Source organism: Mycena indigotica (genome assembly GCF_014461135.1).
Source record: "Mycena indigotica strain 171206Taipei chromosome Unknown Mind.scaff0010, whole genome shotgun sequence".
Classification (NCBI taxonomy): Eukaryota; Fungi; Basidiomycota; class Agaricomycetes; order Agaricales; family Mycenaceae; genus Mycena; species Mycena indigotica.
In genome coordinates, this window is record NW_023503009.1 from 2,696,005 (window position 1) to 2,713,997 (window position 17,993).

Genomic DNA, 17,993 nt, shown 5'->3' on the forward strand with positions numbered 1-17,993 from the left:
GCTTTGGAAGTTGCTCTGCACAAGACATTCACGATGAGCCCCGCTTCGGTGCCGTATGGAGCAGGAGTAAGCTCAAGGAAGCAAACTGCTTCATCGACCAGGGGGTACAGTGGTTGTACTTTCAGACTCACTAATCGTCGGCGGCGGTCTCGCTGACACTGACGCTCGTAGCCGCACTGACTTCGGAAGGCGCTTTCTCGCTCCCATCATCAGTTTCGGCGAACGAAACAACGGCCTCTCGAGTCCAAATTAACTCCTCCTCCTTCATAGTTGTATCCCCGTCAGATTGTCGTTAATGCCAGCGAGTCGACAGCCTCCCGAACTTTGCGCTCAACCTCTGCCTTTTCGAAACCAAGCAGAGTGATAAGTTCTTCCCGCGAGTCTGTCTTGAACAGACTGAGAAGAGCTTTCCAACCATCCCCATCAATTGACTGTTCGTGTGCCCAGTCCGCGACGGCCGCGCTTTGTCCTTGTCGAGGGCTTCCCGTAGACCTTGGACACGATCGACAACATCGATATCCTGTTCAACGTGGACAGTCCGCAGGTGAACTGAGCCGCTTTGATGCTTCCCGGAGGCACCAGGGAGATTCGCCACGCTGACAAGCTTCCCGCCAAAACCGAACGAGGCGGAAACAGAGCGACGGAACCACTTGGGTGGCTGGGAAAGAGAAAGGGTACCAGCAGCGCTGGTAGCAGTTCCTCCAGGTTGTAAATCGAAGATATCGGCACCGGAGGCAGCGTGAGCGGCAACCTGGGTGGCAGAATCGGCAGCAGACTCGTTCGTGCCTTGAAGCGAATGGATTCCGATAGTCCCATCGAAAAACGCGGCGGCAAGAAGGTCTGGGTTGCGAGAGGACACCAATCAACTTGGAAAGCCCAGTTTTGTGCGCGCGGAAGTTCACCCAAAGCATCGCCTGTTTGAGGGTTCCAGCAGAGAGTCCTATTGTCCTTGCCGCAGGACAGAAGGTCTGCGTCCTGGGCGCACCAAGACAGCGAAAGAATTCCCTTTTCATGACCAGTCAAGATCTGAAACGGAAGCACATGAGCGCTAGATTGAATTTTCTGAAGACACGTCAGCGCACCTTCTCCGGAGCACGAGCATTGCGAAGGTCCCAGAGCATGATCATGGGCGACTGGTTGTCTTCATGTGAGGTTACGAGACGCGTCGCGTTGTCTGGGTGCCATTTGATATCGCTCATTCCGCCAGCTCCACCTGCGCCATAAGCGAGAGCCACGACTTCGCGTTTGCCACGTAAATCCCAGACGACTGTGTTGCCAGTGCTGCTCGCGCCAGCGAGAACATATTGGACCTGTCTGTTCCAAGCAACAGCGGTCATTTCATCAAGTTTGGTGGACCGAGCACCGGGGGTTGGCGTGTATGGCTTCGCCGGTGAGTTCAAGTCCAAATGAGACCTCGAGTAAGGGTCAAAACAACGGAAAGCGAGCCAAGATAGCGTACCTCGCCACTGACGGCACCGGACGCGGGCAAGCTCGTCTGGATGGGGTTAAAATCAAGGCCACGTATCGGTCCAGTATGAATAGAATTGCGCAAAATAAGTGCACTGCAATAGCATAAGAAACGCGGGCGTCGTGAATTAAATGACAATCTTACTCGTCGGGCGCCTGCAAGAATCTTTGCGGGGTCCCATAATGCAAGCTCGCCGTTCTCCAGGCCGGCTGCGATGACGCCACGCGAACCTCCCCAAGCAAGCCTGTTGAAACGGGCGGTGTCCTTGACGACGCCCTTCGGACCTCGTTGCCCAGCGGCCCCAAGCTCAAACTCATTCTTGTCGAGGAAGTCCGGAGCCCAAATCTCGAGTTGGCTCTCATCGCTGAACGACTCCCCCGTATACGCCTGTCCAGTCACCTCCTAAGCCTGACTTCCTTCCGCTTGCCGTCGCTGGCCGGGCGCAAGAGCGCTGCTGCCGGCGCATCTACAAAAGGGTAAGTGCTGCTGTCTCTATCTCTTGTATTCCTTACCAATGTTTACAGCCCACACGCCGGCCTCGCCATTCGAAATTTCTTGTCGGCCCACGCTGGAGAAAGTTTCATCTTCGTCGTTGCCCAGTCCATTTCTTGCTCACCTTACTCCAATTCAGTTTTGTCGCTGTGCTTAGGTATCACGGGCAGGATGCTTGTTGCTGTCCTGAGGTGAGTGTGGTCCAGTAGGCTGCATTCGCGGACTCACATTGCATTATTGCGCGTGTCTGGTGAACACGTCCAACGTTCATTACTGCCCGCTAACGGTGAGTTGTTTGGTAATTCTCCTCCTTTGCCAGAAGTTCTGCAATTCCCCCCCGCTCAGGCTTGCTCTCCCGCTCGATGCCAAATCGTTGCGCGCTGTTGTCAACCTCGAAGGACAAGGTGAGTTTGACGCTGTGTGCATTGCCTGCTGGACTTACCGCGTCCTAGAACAGTGCATTAGTGTTCTATATATCCATCTCCATCGCGTAAGCTATCTTCTTGTTGTCAATGTGCTTGTTGACCGACTTCCTCCCCGGGGCCAGCCTTGTACTAGCAATCGTTTAGACGGTTGGTTAGCGGCTTTCAGGGCCAGCGACGACTTTGGGGGTGATTTGAATCGATGTAGAATAAGCTTTTTGAGCACTGGAGATGGTTAGCATAACCACCCGCATGAGAAAGATTTTGAGGCTTGCATGCGGGGGGCGCGGCAGATTCGCGTGGCGTTGGGAGCCCGCGCAAATGGGCCAAGTCAGGCGAGATATCATGAGCCGCCGAGGCCGGGGCAGGCGGGTTGCCTGGTATTACTAGTCGCGAGCAGGAATTGAAGCGAAGAAGGTGGTGTGTTATGGGACACGTGTCTTCAGTCACATCATCTACACGTGTCTTCAGTCACAGCGTCGGGGTTTCTCTCTCCCTAGTGCGGCCACGCATTGGGTCTGTGGTCAGCCTCGAGGGCAGTTGCAACTCTCCGGCGCACGATGAAGTCACCATCTGCGAGCAGGCCGCAAGTGCCACTGGTAAGTCTGCTCACGACAGAAACACGTATGTGACAGTGTTACACTGTTTTGAAACACTGATTACTTAATCAGGAATCGCCACGGCGACGTGACAAGTTCCGGCCTCCCTGTTGTTGGAACGACTTCACAAAGGCAGCCTGCACCTTGGTCCTGTTCTTGTCTCGCAATGGGCGCGTACAGTCGTTCCCCCGCACATGTGATGCGTTCCCGAATGCATCCACACTCCACAACTCGCGCACAGAGAGTCTTGGCAACCAGCGCTTCCGAACCGCACAACGACAAGAGTGACCTGTCCGCTAGGCGTTACTGAGAATCTTCAAGCCAGTGTTACCTCATAAGAGATACAGGGAGGTCTATGTACTAGAGGGAGTATCGTAAGTATGACAGAAGCGAAGAAGAAGACCAGCCACCGAGAAACAGCACAGATCTCCACAACCGCGAAAGCTCGGACTTGCCCGCCCTTGACGACACTTTCGGCCGAACGAAGGCGAATCAGGTTATCTGGCAGTCGCAGTGCCAAAATGCTGGCCCCCAAGGCCCCTAAAGTCCACCCATCTTCTCAGGCATTCATTTCCCCTGCGACTGCTACGTCTCCTCCCACACACGACCTCATGGTCTGGGGTGGACGAAAGTGCGCCCAACAAGGGCCTTCCGCCTCGGATGCGGCGGGGAAATAATGAACGAGGAGTGGGCCGGGGCGAGTGTCGTACAACGTAGCAAGCACTTGCTGTAATATATAACATGGGTCCGAAGATATATCGAATGCTTTTGGCCTGCGTAAGTGGCACGTGACTTTCGCCTTCGGGGCAGAGGTCGTTGGTGGAACCTGCGGGGACAGGAGGAGAACCAGAGGCGGATGGATGAGGAAGGAGTATGGGAGGAGATGTAATCATTGTTGAGCGCCTTGGGTGTTCGAGCGTTGTTTAGTGCAAGCTGAGTGTTTGGCAAAGCTGCAAAGGGAAAGGGAGAGAATCCGGGTCGTAACACCCCACTTGAGCAGCCGACGTTTATGAATAAGTTCTATGACGTGTACTGGTGATAGATAGCGCCTACAGATGAGTTTGCGCGGCTCTGGCCATTGAGCCGGAGAGTGACAAGTCGAAGCGCCTTCCGGGTAGACGGGTGAGTTTCTGTGAGAGGGCAATACGGCCACACCCACCTCGGACGCGTGGGATTCATCCACCACCACGTTAGATGGAGGTGCTATGGTGAAACTAGCGACTGAAGTCGGAATGTGTGAGCTAGCAGCAGCAGCGGCCCCATACGAGAACTTGGTAACGAAGATGGGGGTGGATGGGTTGAGCGGCTTGAGCCACAAACTCCGAGTTCAGCGAGATTAGCATATATTCCCTTCGACGCGCAACTGTTACACCCGCGAGACAGAAAAGGGATGAGCTCGGATATGTGTTTGGCGCAGTAGAAGTTGACGATGAAGATAATGGGCAGTATAACGAGTGGCAAGAGGTCCTGCGAGAGTCCTGTCTCAAAAGGAGGAGAACAAGAGCTTAACGTTGGACAAGGGACTGGCTTGAGAGGGCCACACACCTGCCGACTCCAATTCTAGATGCCGCCTCCCTCGTTCTTCGCACTGGTGTCCTCGAGATATTCGTCGTATGTGGGTAGGAGTAGCTCGCTACTCGCACTCTTCAGTTACGTTGGCAGGAGAAAGTGAGTAAAGACACGCACCTATCTCGAGACTATCGCGAGGCTACAAGTTAATACTTGATTCCACACCATCATCTTGTCAATTATTCGGCGTTGACCACAAAGAATGGTGGTGGTGCCTCGCACTATGTCGCATATGACCGCCGTAGAGCGGGGGCCGTGGTCAAGACCGCCAACTGGCGGCACCATGGAGTCGGGAAGAGAGAAACAAATGCATGTCACACACACCCGCTTCTTGTTTCCCAACCTCGATGATCCCGCCAGCCTCAAACTCGTCAAGTCTTCTACTGAACGTGACCGGTGCTCTTCCTCGTGCGCCATTTCAGCGCACGAACTCGGACAGCTCACCTCACCCGATGTCGGCAAACGGAGCAATGTGTGTCTTCGCGTGCCTCGGCTTGGATTTATGGCTCGATACCTATGCTGTGGGCGCGGGAGGGAAAATAAATTGATTGCCAAAAAAGGAAAAAGGGAAGAGGAGAGAAGAGCGAGAAAGAGTACTTACATGTATTGTGCATAGATGAAACTTGAGTACTTTCATCTTTTGCCCAAATTGAGCGTATTCTACCACTGAGAATTCGTTCTGCGCGCCGCAGGCGCGCAAACGAGAGATATGGCTTTTCTGCACGTGCCGTGCAAGAATATTGCCAGGAATCACCTTTTTAGGTGGTATCTACCGGCTGTGTGGAAGGCCCGGTGACCCGAGGCCTCGATAGCTCGCCCGAAAAGGTTTTTTTTTTGAAGGCTCCGGCACGTCAGCCGCGTTTGACACCGAGACACCGTGATGACGACTGCTTTCTACACCACCACTGCCAGCCAGCCACAACCTCAACAAACGGCAGCGTGACTCGCGCGGCTGCCGCGTGGCTGACCTTACCATTACCACCACTCAACACAATCGTTACGGGCCTTCAAAAAAGGCGGCAACTGGGAACGACAAACCGATGGGATGGGGTAGCGGACGGATATGGGTATGATGGGGTGGAGGTGGGAGGTGGTTACAAGGAGAGGTTGGAGCGGGAGAGGTGGACACGAGAGGTGAATACCAGACGCGGCACACTATCGGTGAGTGCTTTTTTGTGCTTAAACATTTTGCTCACTTTTCTCGTCGTCCAGCTGCCACTCCACTCTCAACGACCCAAGCCACTACATTGGACGCACGGCTCAACTCCCACAGCCCCATCCACATACTTGATGCACTCGTCTTTGGTTGGTCATCGACCTACTATTCCTGTCCGCACCACACTTGCAGATTTGCAAGTGTGGTGACCCAGCATGGTCTAGCAAGACCATGCTGGGCTCTCTCATGTTTTTTCACCTCGATAACCACTGTATGAACTCGTTACAATGTAATTACTCCTACTTGTTTAATTCTAATCTTTTCTGCGTCGACTTTTCGTGCCGTGCTAATCCGAAGAGCCTGCAAACCTTGTCTGTTAATTCACTGCCCTCCAACATCGAAGGTGGGTATGGGTTCTGTGGTGAACATCTCTTTCGCGTCTTGTTCTTCGACGTCCGCCCAACACACTCCTTAGTGCTTTTCCTCCCACAGTCGCGACATGGATTCGTGCAAAGGAACCATGAACCCCGACCGGCACACCCATCCTCCCTCCCACATCGAATACATGATCGTCCGTTACGTGCCTTCTTTGGCGCTGGCTGGCCATGAAGTGCATCTTCGGCAGCGCGTTTCTTACTTGTGTGAACGACTTGACTGGCAGCCGATATAGACATTGCATGAGAAGCAGCATGTTGTTGTGCGTAGGTAGATTCAGACTCGGTTGGCCTGTGAATTATAAAAATAATGCAAGTCATATGTAAACATGCAAACATACACATGGGGACCCTCATCGGTGAAGCCTGATGTGACTTGAGGCGCTACAAGCTCGCTCGCAGGTGCGTGCACAGCGTAAGTTGTTCGATTGTCGAGCTCCTTTTGCAATGGAGCAGTCTGCTCTTGCACACGAGCACAGGAGATACGGATGTTGGCAGAATCTTTGTATGGGCCGTTGAAGTATGCTGTTAATTGTTCTTCGAGCTAAAAAAATCGTCAGAATAAGTCAATGGAAATAAGTTACGGTACCTTGTAATAGATATCAGCAGTTTCAGCAGCCACACGGTTCCATTCAATTGTAGCCTCAGTAGAGATGGAAGTCTTGCACCTTTGAAATGCGGTGGAGGTGAGCATCAACTTGGTGAACAACTTCTTCTCTGCAACGGTATGAACAGGAAGAACGGGTTTACGTGTGCCCTGCATCTTGGCGAGGTACGCCTGCTTCTGCTTGGTGTCATGTGTTTCGCGGAAGGGTTGGATGTCGACTGAGGAACAAACAGAGGCAGGGAGGTGAATAATACCAACTGTCTGCTTAGATTTGACGTAGAGATTGCCGTTAACCCAAGGGAGTGAGAGTGGGGCCTTGTTGTAGTGTTCGCCTAGTGCAATTTCGAGTTCTTGAATTTTGTTCGACAGCCAAATCGAGTCGTGACCAGCAAATTTTCGCCCAGTTGAGTTGAAGTGGCCAACCTGAAAAAAAACTATGATCAGATGAATGAGAGAAATAGACAAAGACAGACAGTGAGATTGTGTCGCAGAACAAAGTCAAGGAGACAGGCCACCATGTGGCGAACAGAGGCTCCACGGGAGGGTAACTTTGCAAGCAAATGTGTATGAACACCACCCTCGACCATGTTAGTGCCCCGAATACAGCGATAGAGCGGCAGACCACCAGCTTTCTTGTCAAAGCCAAGAAGAAAATAGAGGGCAACACCAGGCACATCAGACACATGACCATTTCGCACCAGCTCCAAAATGTTCTTTGCGATTTTCCATGCGGCTGAATTGAAGAGTGGAAGACCGGTTTTTGCATCCTTGAGCGGTCCGTACAGCATAAATACACGGTGCACCAGTGGATACAACTCTTCGGGAGGGGGAATAGTCCGACGACAATGTCGCCAAAGCCATTTTGGATTGTACCGAAGCATATCGGCCCATGTGAGGCCACGAGTAGCCAGATAGATTTCGATACGGGCCTTGTCGGTGGGATGTGGAATGAGACATGCATCTCGGAGGTCATTGATGAATGCGAGTCGAAGACCATGCATGCGAGAGATATAAATCATATGAAATACATGGAAAATATCCTTAAGGATACGGCTCCGTATTGCAAAAGCCCAACTTGGAGGTGCTTCGGGACCAAGAGTTTCCAAAGCCACTGCTGCACTCTCCGCATCAGCCTCCGCCAAGTTGGGTGTTATTGGTGGAGAGTCATCAATGTCACCATCATCGAGCCCTTCGAGTGCACTGACGAGATCATCATCAGCACCATCAGCAGTCTCAGTGCTGGGTAACACATCAGTAGAGATGGACGATGAATTTGAATCTATGTCTAGAGGTTGAGCCATAGATGAGACAATGCGAATGTGAGAGCGATGAGCGAGAATATCGAATGGGGCTACACCGAAGTGACTGAGTGAGAGTTTGTTTCCATTTGAGTCTTTATTGATTCCGATAATAGCTCCTGGAGTCAAAACCTTCTGAATCGTAACCACAGTGCGAGTGGCGGTGATATTGGTATTCTGGAATTGGGAAAGGGAAGCATTCGGAGAAATGACACCTTCCGCAGCGGTCTGTTTATTGTCATCGGTCAACAACATGATCGACGTGCCAGGTAGAAGTAAGGTGTCCAAACCAGATGATGGGCGTGGTGTTTTGACGATTTCGTTATAGAGGAGAAGTGAGGCATATGCATCACGTGCTGCATATTCGAGTTGTGCTTGGCTCAGTTCTGAGTCCGACCAATTACTGCTGATACGCTCAGCAAATGGCTTTGGAAGGGACTGATTGAGCAGGGATGCAATAAGATCAGCAAGGGAGAGGGTGGCTTTCTTGATCAGGAAGCGCTCCTTGGCAAACATTGCAAGGTCAAGAGCACCAGGAAAGTGGTCAGCTGGAAAGCCAGCAGCAGCAGCAAGCCGTCGCAGATCAGCATTGACTTGACGACCTGCCTTGACAACCTGACTATGTCGCAAGAGATTCACCAGCTGTTCCGGAAGCCGCTGTCGGGAGAGCATCTCGCCAACCTGGTGTTCTGTTAGTTCAGAGGTATAGATGAGATAGACTCATGTACCTTGAGTATGAAAACAGAGTTTTGATATGCGATCTGCAAGACAGCAGGAGGACTGCGCCCACCAAAGCGGCCATACTGCGTCATGTCCACATTCCATTCAGAATCAAACCCGATGACAAGCTCACGACCAGCAGGAACATCATCGAGGATAGCCCTCATTGCATTGTTAATCATCGCCTCATCATCCAGCACTGTTGGGTTGCGGACAAAATCAGGTGTCTCGAGAAGAGGGAGATGTGCGTATTTGTCAACCGGAACAACATTTTCGAGAAGGGAAGGGAAAATCCTTTCAAGCATCGCCTTGTCAACCATGTTGTCCGTGTAGAAAACCTCTGGCAAGTTGTGACCATACACGACAAGGTCATCTGCAAGTCGCCGAAGTGCATCATCAAATTGCGAATGAGACTTGGTAGCCACAAAAACACAAACACGAATTTCGCCTTTTTCGTTGGTGACTGTGAGCAGTGCGGTAAAGATGGGGACACCATCAACCTTGAAAACGTGTTTCGCAAGCTGGAAACTCGAGTGAGAAACAATATACAAACAAAACAAATTAAATACCTTGTGACTATGGTCAATAGCACAGATACGAGCAGAGAGCATTGCCATATGCTGGTTGATTGTGTCCCGCTTCGACTCGATATACCCATCATATAGGTCCCGAAGCCACTGACCACTTGGGGTAAACCCATGGTAACCTCTCGCCGAACGATCCTGGAACGGCGGAAAGACCTCATAGAATTGCCCACCCAGCAACATCTCCTTGTACTTGGCTCGCAAGTACTGCAAGCGAAGTTTGTCATAGCGTCGTAAATGCTGCATTCGAAACAGGTCGGACAGCTCTGCAGAGCCCACACCGTATTGGAAGCATGATCGCACAACACCAAAAGCTTGCTTGGAAAGTCCGCTCCGCCATGTCAGATAGGCCGGAAACTCATCGGCTAGCTCTGGTGGCAGTTGATCAAGCACTCGTTGGTCCCACGAGCGCAAACGCAGACCACAACCATCAGGGCTCTTCCGACACCCATAGTTGTATCCAATAAGCCAGAAACAGTCGTCAATTTCAACAACTCTACGAGGACGACCAACGATGCCATAACGGGTGAGATAGTGGTTACATTCTTTGTTTGGACAGCGTAGGTGGAAGTTGGTGGAAAGAATAGCGAGTGGGTCCCAAATAAAGAAATTGGCCGTGAATAGAGTGTCCGGTGTAAGATTAGAATGGCGAAGTAAAGACCATGTCGTTTGTGGTGACCGAATCCAGAATGTTCCCGGTCTGATCTTTCCCTGCGCGATGTCGTCACGTATCGCGTTGAATTGAGTCGTTAGCCAGCCCGGAAATTCAGTCTTGGCTTGGTCCAAGTCCGCGTCATCCTCCTCTCCAAGCCCTTCCCCGTGAACCAATGTATCGTTCTCGTCATTCGATTCCGCATCCAGAATCATCCCGGGCACCATCGACTCGTTGTCGTGTAAGATAGAAGTCGTTTCCGATGCAGGGGTGTGGTCAACAAGTTGGCGGGCACGATCGATAGTGCTACGTGATGTTGTCGTGGCGTTGGTGTGGGCAAAATGAGGTGTCGGAAGTGAATGAGCCATGAGTGGCGGGAGAACAGGATGGGTGGAGGCTGACAGGACGGGAGGTTGGTTGTTTGACTGTCAAATGGATAAAATTAGCGTCAGGAAGCTGGCAAGTTGAATAAACACGCACAAGAGGAAGAACTGGAGGAACAGCGATGTCGAACGCGTTATTGGGTCCTCGGTCATCGAGCATGTCAGGTGGCTGCAGAGCAGAAGCACGAGAGGCAGCCGTGGGTATGAGGCCAGTTATCACAAAAAATTATTTGCTTGTGGTTTGTGGTTTATGACTTATAGTTGTGTTCACTTTCTGTGGTTGAGGCCATCTTTGTGCTTGTGGCATATATGGTTGAGGTTTTGATTTCCGTGGTTAAGGTTTTGATTTCTGTGGTTGAGGTTTGAGGGCTGTATTGTAAGTGTCTAGAAGCTAAAATTCAGATTTCCATCAGATTCAGATCAATTCATCAATGCTCTACAACAAGTTAATACTCTTTGCAAAACTCCAAAGTCTGGAAAGCTTTACTTACCAGGTGATTTATCTGGGGATCTTGCAGTTGAAATGTTTGAGGCTCTCTGAAGCTTGGTGAGACCAGGAGAATCTAGATATGTAGAAGGTAGTTGCCTTAAACTGCGATAGCAAGATTGATGGGATTGATCGCCATCATAGTATCAATTTGTATGTGATTTAAATGTGGGTAAGTGGTCTAATGTATGATACCTTAAGCTCAAACACAATGAACATAATCATAAATCTCATAGCACAACCACAAACCATCAATTGAGAAGCAAAAACCATGTAGACCACCCACCACAACCTGGTAAAAAACCACAACCATAAAGCTGTACCATCTTTAAAACCTCGATGGAAAGAGCACAGACTCAAATAACTAAATTTTTGTGAAAACTGCTCTTATACGTGGGAGACGGCAGTGCTGCGTTCGCGGTCTTGGACTTGTTCTTCGAGCCTTTAGGTCTGCCAGGTTTCCTCCGCTCAGTTGGCAGAGAATCGACAGGTGGACTAGCAGCGGTGGGAGAAGGCGCTGGAGCAGCAAAAGGCCGCCAGCGTAGCTGTGGGAACATCGCGTCGACAGGTGTCGACGCTGGAAGTCGCTGGCGGCGTGTGTGTGAGACAAGAAGCTAGCTGTTGAGATCTTGAGAGGTATCTGTCGGTCACGTTCACTACCGAATCGAGTAATATCATGACTAATATCGATACCGAGCTATTCGCCCACACTATCGGTAACTAGCCGGATTTATCGCTGACTTTTGGCATAGCAATGAAAAGCTGTACTCTCGTGCTACCGTGTAACAACTCGAAAGCACCTATGCTAACAACGACGACCGAGCAGTTCCAGCAAGTTGGGACATAACGTTTTCGGGGGGCAGCGGTTGACGATTGGTGCGTGAAAGTCACTCTCTTTCTGCGCAACCTTGTTGCTGACAGTCTCCCAACAAGCTCTCGTCTACTTTGACTACTTTCCGTCGCAAACAGAGAAGACTCACGACTTGTCACCTGCCCCGAATATCGCTTACTGTCAAGAGAAGAGAGAAACAGTTGTCGGGGCTGATTTTCACCACCCATTCCCAAAGTACTCAAATTCTCCCCGCCATTCATGGCATGTCCACCCTCGATAGTCGTTTCATCTCCGCAGAGTTGAAGCTGGCCGACTCGCGGTTTGGCTTAGCGTCGTCACATTGCTCGCGCTGGATAGAGATAGACAGCACAAGCGTCTTCTTACCCTGCACCCCTTCAAAGAAGCCACGATGGCCGACCTGAATACACGCAACTTGTCCCATTATCTCTCGGCAAACACGTTTGAAGGTAGTGCATACTTTTCAGCGTCTCCGTCTGAAGCATCTTCTAGGTACAAGAACAACAATACCCACTTCAAAGCAACAACAACGACATCATCGCTATTCTCTCCTTTGCCGTCAGCTCCTCTGCCTCCCCCTCGACGCCTCCACCATCCTCCTAATTTTGTCCGGATTTGGCAAGTCACGTGCGCCTCGCCGCCCAAAGACTGCGACATATCTCCTCCAGCACTGCAGCTATCGCTCTAGCGGGTCCTTGTACCCCGTGCTACTGGCCTTCTACCGAATTCTTTCAGCTTCGCTATTCGAGGGGGAAGACCTCTGTTGAGCGCGTTTTCTCCTGCGGTCGTATGCGAGGCGTAGACGATGTCTCTGCGTTGAAGGGCGATATATGCGTCGGCGGAGATGACTAGGTGGAATTAGGAGCTTGGGAGATGGTTTTGCGCAGGAGTTATCTACCGACCGGTAACGAGCTTCACGAGAAGCTTCAGCCTCCCCTCGACAGCCAACGGTCAAACTTGAAGTGGAGGCAATTATGTTCTGGCACGCTGTTCGTCGTTGTTGCCGCAGTAGCCCCGGTCAAGGCCGGCTCCGGAGGACAAAGAAGACACCAACTTTCATCCGGTCAGAAACGACAGCAAAGGGCGACAATGACAACGACAACCTCGTCTCTGACCATGAGCTTTGCCACTAATGCAAGCTTTGTCAACAAATACCCTCATGACAAGGAACCCGAGCTTCAACCTCCTACTCGCTACTTGCTCCATATCGACAACATCAACCGCTTTCATCTGACTTCGTGGCAAGACAACTCAAATCTTGTCACCGATTTCACACTCACAACCTCATGTCCACATCTCCAGTGTGGACCTCGATTCCCTTGTATTATCAAGCACGACAACCTTGTCACTCGCAGTCGGATATGATTCGCATCCCCTCCTTTTCTCTTGCTCCTAGTATTTTTCAATGCTACCTACTCGTTTGCCATCTTCCACATCTGTATCTCCAAATGACGCCAACCAAGATAAAGAACCTCAAGAACCAGATCTGCGGTGAGTTTTCTGAGATATTCAAGCTATGCCAGGAGGTGTTGGAAGAGGCCCAAAAGTCTTCGTTGATCAAAGCGACTCTGGAAACTCTGTTGCGTTTCCTCAACTGGATCCCTCTCGGCTACATTTTCGAGACAACAATAATCGATTTGTTGCTGAATCGCGTGCGCATCTTGACTTCATTGTTGACCCTACCCTCATTCAAATAACAGTTTCTGGAAGCCCCAGATTTTCGCAATGTCACACTCCAATGTCTAGCAGTTATCGCGGCCCTCAAAGTTGGCGTCGAATACGACCCAAAATTTGTCATTCTATTCCAAATGGTCATGACCTCGATCAATCGTATGATCCTACCTTCAACCAACATTTCGGACGCGTACAACGCGTACAACGCTGCGGGTGATGCGGGCCAGGAACTCGTTCTCAACCTCTCTTTGTTTTTGTCCAACTTCCTTTCCAACCACCTTCGCGTCGTAGAGGGAGAAGCCACCCGCGATGTCCTTCTCAATGCCCACTTGTACATGGTCAAGGTTTCTCAGGTGGATGAACGAGAAATTTCCGAGATCTGTCTGGAATACTGACTAAAACGAGTCTCCGACTTGTACGAAGAAATTTCGAGCCTTCCTGTTGGCGAGTCCGGAATTCTTATGGGATTGAATCTAGGCTCTGGAGCTCCACAGAGCATGCTTGGGACTATGTTGATACGGAAAAGTATCTACAATGACATATTATCCAATCTTCGGCTAGTTGTAATCGAGCGAATGGTCAAGCCCGAAGAGGTACGATTTGCTGTCTGAAAACGCCATTTCTGATGAACCAGCACAGGTTCTGATTGTAGAAAACGACGAGGGTGAGATTGTCCGTGAATTCATGAAGGAAAGCGACACCATTGTCTTGTACAAGTCGATGCGGGAACTGCTCGTCTATCTTACTCACCTGGATGTGTCGGACACGGAAAGCTTACTCACCGAGAAACTCGCAAAACAAGTGGACGGGTCAGAATGGTCATGGAACAACCTCAATACGCTATGCTGGGCCATTGGATCAATATCTGGAGCGATGAGTACGCCCTCTATCTGCTCTGCATAGCCATTTTCACCCACGTTTGCTGCAGACGAAGAATCAGAAAAGCGCTTTTTAGTGACCGTGATCAAGGATCTACTGGGGTTGTGTGAAATAAAGCGCGGGAAGGACAACAAAGTAAGTCGCTAGAAACACTGAGTTAAGTAACACTGATCAGACTGTAGGCTGTTGTTGCCAACAACATCATGTATATCGTCGGTCAATACCCGCGGTTCCTCAAAGCGCACTGGAAATTCCTCAAGACCGTCGCCAACAAGCTATTCGAATTCATGCATGAAACCCATGAAGGTAGGTTTATCATTTTCTTGTAAGCGCTGAGTAACATTGGCAGGTGTGCAAGACATATGCGATACTTTCATCAAAATCGCTACAAAATGTCGCGTGAGTTTTCTGTCAAGATTCTGTTCTCCAAGGCCTAACCCGCTTCCAGCGTCACTTTGTGGTGCTCCAGAGCGGAGAAACGGAACCATTCATCGACGATATTCTGCGTTCGCTGTATAGGATCACATAATGCAGAATCTTTTAACACCTCAAGTGCCAGCCGTTCTCGATGCAGTCTTTGAGCCAACGTTGAATATGATCAATCAAGATTTCACCGAGTACCCCAAACACCACACGGGCTTCTACAAACTTTTGAAAGCCATCAATCTGAGCTGCTTCCCTGGTCAGTTACTAGATAGTCAGGCCCAAGTCCGCTCAATTTGCTCTAGCCCTTTTGACAATGACCCCTCCGCAATTCAAGCTGTTCATGGACAGCATTAATTGGGCCGTCAAGCATACCATGCGTGACATCACAGATATTGGTCTTGGTTGTAAGTTCTTTTCCCCTCCAAGTTGGTGCAATTTTAATTCAGCCCAGTATGCTTTGACGTGATCGATAACTTTGTGCTGGCACAGAGAAGGCTGCGCAGACAATAATTAGTATGAAGTAGCATATATGTATCATATACCATATTCATGTAATCTAATATGGAGGATTGGGTCCGACTGATTGCCTTGATAGCCAGTTTATATGCCGGAAAAGATGTCATCGGCCGGATCACGGATCCGAGTGCTACATTTTCCGAAAATCTTCTGTGACAGAAAATTGGAAATCTTCTGACCCGGAAAATTTCCAGAAGATTCTCGGAAGATTGATGGAAAATTCCAAATTTTCCGTGACAGAAAATCCTCGGAAAATCTTCAGAAGATCTTCAGAAAATTTCAAATTTTCTGTGCATTTTCTGGGGCAGAAAATACATTAATGTCCGTAGTGTATCAATCTAGGAAGGATGTGTAACAGTAAAGGAACAATGTGTATCAGATATGTATCAGAGACTATGTAACACAGAAATAAGACGAGATTGAGAGAGATAGGACAAGATAGAATGAGACTGAATGAAGCTAATAGTACAGATTTCAACACTTATTTAAAACAGACCTATGACTGCCAAAGAACTCTATAATTGTCAGGGGAACCCCCGCTACGGCCTCCTTTGGACCCTCCGAACGCATCCGAGGCGCATCCGACCGGCGCCCCCTCGGACGCTCCGACCCACCCCGACCATCGTCCACGGCCTCCTTCGCCCGCACAATCACTGATCCGTCAAGACCCTCCCAACGATCACCTTGGGACAGAGCCTGCGACGCCGCTCAGGCCTTCTGCGCTCTACGTCAGCAGTTACGGACGACCAGTATATAGTTGGCGCCCTAGCAGGCGGACCCTTAGAGTTTCTTCTCTTTGGATCCTCCCCTGCTAGGTCGGTCCCTCCGTGTATTTCCTGTAGTCTTATTCACGCTTTGGATCCTCCCCTGCTAGGCTTTCGTCGGAGTCTCCAGGGTTGCCCTTACAGCAGAAGAAACTCTCTACGGGATTAACCGGTCAAGATTACCAGGTTTGGTGCTGACTCAGGCTCGGAGTACGAGTCCGTACCCCCCTCGTCACCGCCCCTGCCACTTGACCTCTCCTCCTCTGCTCTTGTCGTCTTTACGCCCGCTATGTCTACCGGAGCTGCTCCGGACGCTGACGCGCGCATGGACGCACTTGAGGCGAAACTAGACAACCTCACCAATATCCTCACCCACCTTGCTTCCCAGGCTTCAGCTGCCGCACCACCTCCGGCAGCTCCCGAACCGCCCGGCATCTCCGAATGCCCCCCGACGCGGATGCGTTATTTGGTGACATTACTGTCGCCTCAAAACTGGTCTTATGACCAAACCCCCCGTTTGCGTTTAACGGAGATCGCAAACGCGGCCGCGCCTTCCTATACGCGGTCAAAACCTACGCTCGGCTTGCCCCGGAGGCCTTCGTGGTTAACGGAGAGCCGAGTGAAGAAAAGGCCGTCCGCTACGCCATGTCCTATATGGCGGAGGGACCTGCTCAGCAATGGGCAGAGCGTCATGGGAGCAAAAACCCCTTCCCCTTCCCTCGGTGGAGCCAGTTCCTCTCCGAGTTTCGCCTTCGGTTCGTTGAGGAGAACGAACAGGACCTCGCGCTGGCTAAGTTGGAAAGCGCGGGTTATCACATGGGAACGCGGGATGTCTACGGATATACCGACGACTTCGAGGACTTGATGGACCTCGCTGGCTTCGAAGACGCGTTGGTTAAGGTAACCAAATACCGCCACGGACTTGACCCCTTGATCAACAACGGCATCACCTCTTCGAACGACCCCCCAGACCTCCGTGACTATCTGGGCTGGCGCACTCGGGCTTTCCGACAATATGAAGCCCTGGTGCGAGCGAAGCTCATTAAGGGATACCCCGTGGACCGCTTCGGGAGCTCCGCGCGGCACCTTCCCCATCACTCGTTCGGCAACTCCGTTCCCCATCCGCCCGGTGGCCCCGCCTGCGCCACCCGCGGCCCGCGCCCCCGTCCCGGTACCTCCGGCTCCCGTCCCTATGGAGCTGGATCGTACTAGGGCTCGGGGTGCCCCTTGTCGAGCCTGCTTCAGATGCGGCGACCCCAACCATTTGGCTCGGGACTGTCCGCTCCCCGCCGACGTCCGCCATGTGGACATCCTCGACGAGGTAATCCAGCAACTTGGCGATGAGATGCTGGGAGAGCTGCTTGCGTGGTTGTCCGATACTGCGGCCTTAGCGGAGGTGTAAGGGCAACCCCGGAGGCCTGAGATCAAGGTCCTAGCAGGGGAGGATCCGAAGAGTGAACATTGGTAAGCGAATACAAATGAAGCTGACCTAGCAGGGGAGGATCCGAAGAGAAGAAACTCTAAGGGTCCGCCTGCTAGGTAGCTGACTATATACTGCTTGTCCGTAGCTGCCGCTGTCGGGCACAGAAGGCTTGGGCGGCGTCGCAGGCGAGGTCCCAGGGCGACCGTCGGGAGGGCGTTGACGGATCGGTGATTGTGCGGGCGAGATGGAGGGCCGGACCGGAGACGGAACCGGAGTCGGACCGGAATCGGAGGCGTCTCCGAGGGGCCGAAAGGGAGGTTCCCCTGACATCACCCCCCCCTTTGAATGCGGCGTCCCGACGCATAGACCGGAACGGAATCGAGTCGAAGGTCACGGAGGCGATGTGTCGTGGCTTGCCAGGGTACTTACGATAGAACTCCGCAATTTTCTCCGGGGCGAAGACGCGGTCGAAGCGGACCCATTGGTCGTGCGATGCGTCGTAGCCTTTCCATCTGACGAAGTAGTTCAGCCGCTTATACCTCACCCTTGCGTCCAGGATTTCCTCTACTTCCCACTCCGGGACTCCGTCC

At 51.4% G+C, this 17,993-nt stretch overlaps 4 protein-coding genes across 4 annotated transcripts; 2 read left to right on the forward strand and 2 right to left on the reverse strand.

The window, feature by feature from the left end:
- Positions 1-281: 281 nt before the first annotated feature.
- On the reverse strand, positions 282-2,422 carry MIND_01138900 (Nucleoporin-interacting protein; the record flags this gene model as incomplete). The annotated part of the gene is made up of 13 exons (XM_037367929.1): positions 282-382; positions 433-840; positions 903-1,026; positions 1,083-1,314; positions 1,364-1,413; positions 1,460-1,562; positions 1,605-1,823; positions 1,868-1,934; positions 1,981-2,036; positions 2,090-2,141; positions 2,189-2,207; positions 2,246-2,351; positions 2,403-2,422. The coding sequence occupies 13 exons, from the start codon at positions 2,420-2,422 to the stop codon at positions 282-284; spliced, it is 1,557 nt and encodes a 518-aa protein (XP_037215761.1).
- A 2,475-nt stretch (positions 2,423-4,897) lies between these two features.
- Positions 4,898-5,915, forward strand: MIND_01139000 (uncharacterized protein; the record flags this gene model as incomplete). Its single annotated transcript, XM_037367930.1, has 3 exons — positions 4,898-5,022; positions 5,489-5,711; positions 5,763-5,915. 3 exons carry the CDS (start codon positions 4,898-4,900, stop codon positions 5,913-5,915), a joined length of 501 nt encoding a protein of 166 aa, XP_037215762.1.
- A 90-nt stretch (positions 5,916-6,005) lies between these two features.
- On the reverse strand, positions 6,006-10,544 carry MIND_01139100 (3'-5' exonuclease domain-containing protein; the record flags this gene model as incomplete). The annotated part of the gene is made up of 7 exons (XM_037367931.1): positions 6,006-6,432; positions 6,482-6,684; positions 6,730-7,170; positions 7,221-8,726; positions 8,774-9,286; positions 9,335-10,426; positions 10,482-10,544. 7 exons carry the CDS (start codon positions 10,542-10,544, stop codon positions 6,006-6,008), a joined length of 4,245 nt encoding a protein of 1,414 aa, XP_037215763.1.
- A 2,463-nt stretch (positions 10,545-13,007) lies between these two features.
- Positions 13,008-13,790, forward strand: MIND_01139200 (Importin N-terminal domain-containing protein; the record flags this gene model as incomplete). Its single annotated transcript, XM_037367932.1, has 2 exons — positions 13,008-13,373; positions 13,422-13,790. The coding sequence occupies 2 exons, from the start codon at positions 13,008-13,010 to the stop codon at positions 13,788-13,790; spliced, it is 735 nt and encodes a 244-aa protein (XP_037215764.1).
- Positions 13,791-17,993: the final 4,203 nt, after the last annotated feature.